The sequence below is a fragment of the Euleptes europaea genome, chromosome 6 (genome assembly GCF_029931775.1).
Source record: "Euleptes europaea isolate rEulEur1 chromosome 6, rEulEur1.hap1, whole genome shotgun sequence".
Classification (NCBI taxonomy): Eukaryota; Metazoa; Chordata; class Lepidosauria; order Squamata; family Sphaerodactylidae; genus Euleptes; species Euleptes europaea.
In genome coordinates, this window is record NC_079317.1 from 3,408,003 (window position 1) to 3,415,510 (window position 7,508).

A 7,508-nucleotide genomic window follows, 5' to 3' on the forward strand; every position below is an offset into this window, starting at 1 on the left:
GCTGGAGAAGCTGCTGCAGGGAGGGAAAGGAAGGAAGGAAGGAAAGAAGGAAAAGGACTGAGAAAGGGAAGGGAGGAAGGGAGGGGGAGATAGATAGATAGATAGATAGATAGATAGATAGATAGATAGATAGATAGATAGATAGATAGATAGATAGATAGATAGAGAGATAGAGAGAAAGAAAGAAAGAAAGAAAGAAAGAAAGAAAGAAAGAAAGAAAGAAAGAAAGAAAGAAAATAAAAATGAAAATGAAAATGAAGGGGAGCGATCGAGCGGGGGAGAGAAAGAAAGAAAAGTAGGGAAAGAAAAGGAGGGAGGGAGACAGAGAAAGGCCATTTATGCATGGGAGGTTTTGCCTTGGATTTGCCGCTCTCCAGATGCACATTTTCCCTATCGGGATTCTCAAAACTCTGCATGGGGACTTACTGATGAGTTTTGAGAATTTGGATGGGGAAAATGTGCATCTACAGAGCGGCAAATCCAAGGCAAAACCTCCCATGCATGAATGGCCAGAGACAGGAAAGCCTTTCCGTTTTTCTCTGTCTCTCTCTCTCACACACACACACGGCCCCCCCTCCCTTAGCGGAGAAGTGGGGGGCGCGGCACAGTACAGCCCGCAGCACACGGGGCGCCGACAGACCCTTCCCTTCCCGCGGAGGCACAGCATCCTGCCCCGCTGACGGCTGCCCCCGCCCAGCCGGGCCCGCCGCCAGCGAGGGAGGGGAAGGAGGCGACCCAGAACCTCCGTGCTCTGGAGCAGGGGTCTGCAAACTGCGGCTCCTGAGCCGCATGCGGCTCTTTGGCCTGTTGAGTGCAGCTCTCCGAACTTGGTTTGGAGCCCCTGCTCTTGCACCCGCTCGAGCCAGCGTGCCTCAGAGAGAGTGGGCAAGCGGGCGCGCAGTCTCTCCCCCCCCCCCGCCGTGAAGTATGGCCGGGTCCCCCTTTCCCTTGTCCTCAATGGTTGGGAGGCGAAAGCCTCCCCTCCCCTCTAGCCGCGTGATTGCTGGGCGGGCGGCTCGGAGGTTCTTGCCCCCCCCCCGCATATTAGCTGTTGGGCGGGGCGGGCTTCCTTTGGTAGACCTGGCCTCCGGCTGAGTCCCATTGGGAGGCCATGTCTACCCACTGGCTTTCTTGGCGGTAGACCCGGACTCCGAGGAGGGGAAAAACTGCCCCTTCAGAGGCCAGGTCTACCCATTGGCTTCTATGGGCCTCCGGAGGCCAGGTCTACTGCCAAGAAAGCCAATGGGTAGACCTGGCCTCCCAATGGGACTCAGCCAGAGGCCAGGTCTACCAATAGGCTTTTATGGCGGTAGACCAGGCCTCCAGACGAGGACTCCGGACGGGGAGGGGGAAATAAAAATTTAATTTTTATCAATTAATAAGATCACTATTAAGTGTGATATCAAGTTTTATTCAGTTTACCTATAGTTTAATTAAGACTTAATAAACTTTAATTAAAGTTTTAAATTAATAAACAGTGTACCTACCTATATAGTTTAAGAAATTTGGCTCTCAAAAGAAATCTCAATCGTGTGAGAGGCGAGCAGGGTGGGGCAGAAGGCGCCTCCTTCACGCCCACCCACCAGCCACACCCCTCCGCCCACACAGGCCAAGAGGGCGCCGGATAAGTCACCGGCCATGCTGAGTGCAGGCGCTTGGCTTCTGTTCCCCGCTCTCCCGCCCACCTGCGCACGCTCCAGCGGCAGCAATAGTGGCGGCCTCTGCAGGAGAGTCTGGGGGCCACCGCCAATGATGTGGGGCCGGAGGTTCCCCACCCCTGAGTTAGAGGGACTAGGCGAGTAGGTGATGTGCAAGACCTCTGGCTGAGACCCTAGAGAGCCATTGCTGGTCTGTGTAGACAATACTGACTTTGATGGAGCGAGGGTCTGATTCAGTATAAGGCACTGAAGTAGTCAATCACTGTACTTTTGTGGCTAAGTTTTTAGATTTTGTGATTCACTAAAAACTACATTACCTTATTTAAACAGCCACTTGCAAGCGATGATACAACCTATTTTGAATTGTAAACAATTTTATTGTAAATAATTCAGAAATTAGTAAAATGAAAAGATATATGCACAATATAATACTAATTAATATCAAAGAATATGCATCTGAATAGAACACAATTACAAATTAGTTACCAACCCATCCATGATTGTGCTGGGGAGAATTCTCAAGACAGACAGCAGACAAGTATGCCTGGTAGAGAATTTCCCATACAGACTGTTAGCAACAAGTCTGGGGCATAATGTCCCAATTTCTCTCAATTTTCAAGCCCTTTTTATACAATTTTGGAGGCTGGTGTTCCGAGAACCAATGTGTTATCGTTATGGGAATATTGTCATTTCCCCAGACTTCAAAGGGACTTGTGATGCATGGAATCAGATTAAATGTCTGCTGTCAAGTGTATACTTTAACCTTGGTGTCCTAAATTGATGGATGGCATCAGGAAATCTCATATAAACAACACTTTTCTCATAACATTTATCAGTTTCACACATATGTCTGCTCATTGTCTAGCTACTAAATCAAAAGACCCTCTAACCTTAAAATTATATATAATTGCATCTTGATTATATTTAAAAGCGAGGAATATCTAAAAAATTCATCTAGACAGAGGAAAAGGCAGAAAAGCCGAATGCAAAAGGTGTTTTGTCATTTTTTTTTACTGTGTTCCGTTGTTATCTAGGTTGGCTCAAAGCCTAGATTATCAGCTGTTCACTGAGCTAGCTTCTCTCTGTGGTTTCACTTACATAGTTCCATAGCCTAAACATATTTGAGAACTGAGAACAATGAATTTCAAGGCAAGTGAACAGCAGAGGTGGTTTGCCAGGGCCTTCCTCTGCAGCATCTTCCTTAGTGGTCCCCCAAGTATTGACCCTGATAAGCTTCTAATATCTGATGATTGAAACCTGCACTCTCACACACCATTTCCCGTGGCTATTTGATTAATGAAGCTGGCTAAACTTGTTCCATTGTAAGGTAAGGATACAGCTGTGGATGAACTTCTTTCCACACACCCCTTTTTATGTGGCTTCTCTGTTGTGAACCTTCTGATGTCTAGTTAGGCTGTAAATCCAAGTGAAGCACTGTCCGCACTCTGAGCATTTATAAGGCTTCTCTCCTGTGTGAACCCTTTGATGTTTAGTTAGGGGGGAACTGTGAGAGAAGCACTTTCCACATTGCAGGCATTTGTATGGCTTCTCTCCTGTGTGAACCCTTTGATGTTTAGTTAGGGAGGAACTGTGAGAGAAGCACTTTCCACATTGCAGGCATTTGTATGGCTTCTCCCCTGTGTGAACCCTTTGATGTTTAGTTAGAGGGGAACTGTGAGAGAAGCACATTCCACATTGTAGGCATTTGTATGGCTTCTCCCCTGTGTGAACCCTTTGATGTGCAGTTAGGCTGCCATTCAAAGAGAAGCACTTTCCACACTCCAGGCATTTGTATGGCTTCTCCCCCGTGTGAACCCTTTGATGTGCAGTTAGGCTGCCATTCAAAGAGAAGCACTTTCCACACTCCAGGCATTTGTATGGCTTCTCCCCCGTGTGAAGCCTTTGATGTACAGTTAGACTGCCATTCTGAAGGAAGCACTTTCCACACTCCAGGCATTTGTATGGCTTCTCCCCCGTGTGAACCCTTTGATGTGCAGTTAGGCTGCCATTCAAAGAGAAGCACTTTCCACACTCCAAGCATTTATATGGCTTCTCCCTAGTGTGAACCCTTTGATGTGCAGGTAGTTTGCCATTGAAAAGGAAGCACTTTCCACACTCCAGGCATTTGTATGGCTTCTCCCTTGTGTGAACCCTTTGATGTGCAGTTAGGCTGCCATTCAAAGAGAAGCACTTTCCACACTCCAGGCATTTGTATGGCTTCTCCCCCGTGTGAACCCTTTTATGTTTAGTTAGGTCGCTATTCCAAGAGAAGCACTTTCCACACTCCAGACATTTGTATGGCTTCTCCCCCGTGTGAACCCTTTGATGTTTAGTTAGGGCGCTATTACAAGAGAAGCACTTTCCACACTCCAGGCATTTGTATGGCTTCTCCCCCGTGTGAACCCTTTGATGTTGAGTTAGGCTGTCATTCCGAGAGAAGCACTTTCCACACTCCAGGCATTTCTTTGGCTTCTCCCCCGTGTGAACCCTTTTATGTACAGTTAGACTGTAATTCTGAGAGAAGCACTTTCCACACTCCAGGCATTTATAAGGCTTCTCCCCTGTGTGAATCCTTTGATGTTGAGTTAGTTTGCTATTACAATAGAAGATTTTCCCACACTCCAGGCAGTTATATGTGTTCCAGCTGAACCATGTGTCTTTTATGGCGCCCTTAGGCCTTCTCTTTCTCTTCCGTATTTCTTCATGGGCTGAAATCTCAGGTTGATTTCTGGACTGATAGCCAACCAATTTCTTCCTCTGCTTCTCTTTGGCTTTCCTTTTCCTTCTGCACTCTCGCTTTGGTACGGCTTGTTCCCTAGATTTCGCTTCCATCTGCAGAACATCAACTTTTCCAATAACCGACCTTGCTGATTCCTTCTCCCTCACCATCTCCCTCAATTCTGGAACTGCAAAAGAGAGTCAAAAATCCAAGAAAAATGAAAAGCTAGAAATACCAGTTTGCAGATACAGTTCTCTTGTGTTCATGTAGGAAGCACACAGAGACAGAATGGAAAAAAGAAATGCTTTTTAAAAAAATCTTGTATTTAATTTTTTTGTTGTTGTTTAAAAGGAAAAATATGGACAGACATAAAACTGGAGGCTCAATCCATGGACAGATATTTCCTAAAACCTAGAAAATCACCCAGGTTTACAGAAAAATCTGAAATTAAAAAAAGAGGGATTAAGACAGGGAACCTGGGAGGTAGAGCAGCATGGCGACCGGTTAGAATCTCTCTGAGAAGAGAGATTTCTAAGCTATCCTCATTTCATGGGTCTGAGTGACCTGGCAGTCTCCTAATTAAAGGATATCCGTCTCTAAGTGCAGGAGGAGAAGTTTATTTTCTTGAGCTTCTGTCTTTATCCATTGGGAACAACTTGACAGAATGAGGAATGTGCGACAAGCTACATTAATTGAGTCTTGGTCTGCCTGCTCGGTGTGTTTGTTTTGGGTCTTTTTTTCTTGTTTTGTCTGTTTAATAATTGCAATTGGAACTTTAAACAATTATCAATTTCTGGCTTTAAATTAGCCAAACCTATGGAGAACGAAATAAAGGGACGGAGGTGATGTTATTTTAAAAATCAGCTGGCTGATAACATTGGAAGACTCCAACGGAATTCTATAACTATTAGACAGCTATAATTGGACTTGATTTGAAGCGGCTTTGGAATGCTTTTTCGTTTTTAACTGCTCTCTTGTCCACCCCTTATCTATTTTTTGTTAGAGACGTTAATGTAGTAATGGGACAGATGTGATTCTTAAACCGGCCAGTTATCAAAGTTCCAAGCCCTGATTTGATAAGGAATGTATCCAGGCTAAGAGAGAGAGATGAATTCCGCTTATCAGTGTTATAACATCGCAACGGTAGAACATAGACAGGAAGCCTTTTCTCCCCTTAAAACATAAGAAAAGCCATGTAATTACTGTTACCCTCAGGCAAGAATAGAAACATGCCACAGACATTGCATGTCACTGCCTCAGCGCCCTCATTAGCCACGCTGCTGCGATCCATTGCTGAAGTGGTTCGTTTTTTTCCTGTACTTCCCTGATAATTTCCCAGACAAACTGCCTCTCAAGACTCCCAGTTCAGCAGCTCTCTTTCCCACACCTACGCTGAGCCCAGCTAACTGTGGTCTGCCTCTGGCCAGGAGGAGCTTAACTCAATTAATGGCACACCCAGCAGAAGGCGGGGCCAGCATTATCAAAGACAGAATTGTCAAGCATATAGAAGGGCAAGCCCTGCTGAAGAAAAACCAACGTGGCTTCTGCAAAGGTAGGTCCTGTCTCACTAACCTATTAGAGTTTTTTGAAAGTGTCAATAAGCATGTGGACAGGAGTGAGCCGGTAGACATTGTGTATTTGGATTTCCAAAAGGCTTTTGACAAAGTCTCCCACCAAAGACTGCTAAGCAAACATCACAGTAATAGGATAAGAGGATTGAGAGGTGGCTTAAAGATAGGAAGCAGAGAGTAGGAATCAATGGCCACTTCTCACCCTGGATTGGATTTAGAGGAAGTTGGGAGTGAAAATTGGGGGGAGGAACATTAGCAACTTGTGATATGCTGATGCCACATTACTGGCAGAAATCAAAAAAGACTTAAAATGACTACTGGTGAAAGTTAGAGCAGAAAGTGCCAAAGCGGAACAACAGCTGAACATCAAGAACTTCCAGGAGAAGGAAGGTTGGGGGGGGGGGTTTCCTGTTTGGGGCAAGGGGGCAAAGGAGGGCAAAGTTCACCTCCCCGTTCTTCTTAGATTTCCAGAGAAATATTCCCTGACAGACAAAGCAGTATTGAAATATTTAGAGCTTTCCTTTTCTGGTGCTGTTACATCCCCAGCTGTGGGAGTTCCATTCCTTCCTCTGTGGATAAAGGAATGGTCTCCTGAAATTCAAGAGTATCAGAGAAAGATGCCATCCCCTCCCTTCTCTTCCGTGCTTCTAATAAAAGAGAAACGATCCTTACCTAGAGAGGCGACGGTCTCATAATTTTCCTTCATAACTTCCCAGAAGAGTTTTCTTTGGCCTGGATCCAGTAGAGCCCATTCCTCCTCCGTGAAGAACACGGCTACTTCCTCAAAGGACACTGTGCATCTCTGAAAGAGGAAGATATGGCCCAGTTCATCATTCATTCCTGTCCTCGAGCATCCAAGAAAGAAGAAGGAATCCCATCGGCCACTCAATAGATGAAAAGAATGTAATATATCAAACCAAGGATAAAGAAAAATTGCATTAGTATTTTTTGCAGCCTCTGACAGTTATAATGTACTGGAAGTCCCCAAGAAATACAAACTCAGACAATTGCAAAGAACCGGGCTTCTCTCGGTCAAGTCAAATTAAAAGTTAAAAGCTATTCTAATTGACTGTAAAGCCAACACTGACCTATCTTGAACATTTAATCCCAGAGTTGCTATCTCCGTGGTCACTGAAGCCCCCTCCTCTTTTCGGGATCCTTGGCAACCTCCTCTCTCTGCCTCCAGAGACACCGGATTCACGTGTTTTTCCACTGGGGCTTTTATTCTCTCTGGTATCAGAGGAGCAGGCCTATCATATTAGGTGCTGTGGAACACAGGCAGGATGGTACTGCTGCAGGTGGTCTAGTTTGTGGGCTTCCTCGAGGCACTTGAGTGTCCACTGTGTGAACAGACTGCTGGACTTGATGGGCCTTTCTTATATTCTTATGTACAGGCATGCTTCATTTATTGAAACTGCTGTTGGCTGATAAGAAAATATTCTCTGAGCTGAAGATTCTAACCATCTTACTGGCAGGGCTTGACCAAAGAATTATGGTTCCTGTGGCCAAGTTTCTATCTTCTGCAATGAAAATGCCAGCTGAAATAATGTCCAGTGCCGA

General features: G+C 45.4%; 1 protein-coding gene across 1 annotated transcript; it reads right to left on the reverse strand.

Annotated features, from left to right (window-relative positions):
• Positions 1-3,029: 3,029 nt before the first annotated feature.
• LOC130478854 (zinc finger protein 665-like) lies at positions 3,030-5,668 on the reverse strand. The gene is made up of 2 exons (XM_056851098.1): positions 5,587-5,668; positions 3,030-4,564 (listed from the first exon to the last, which is right to left on the reverse strand). The coding sequence occupies exons 1-2, from the start codon at positions 5,666-5,668 to the stop codon at positions 3,030-3,032; spliced, it is 1,617 nt and encodes a 538-aa protein (XP_056707076.1).
• Between the last annotated feature and the right edge of the window lie 1,840 nt (positions 5,669-7,508).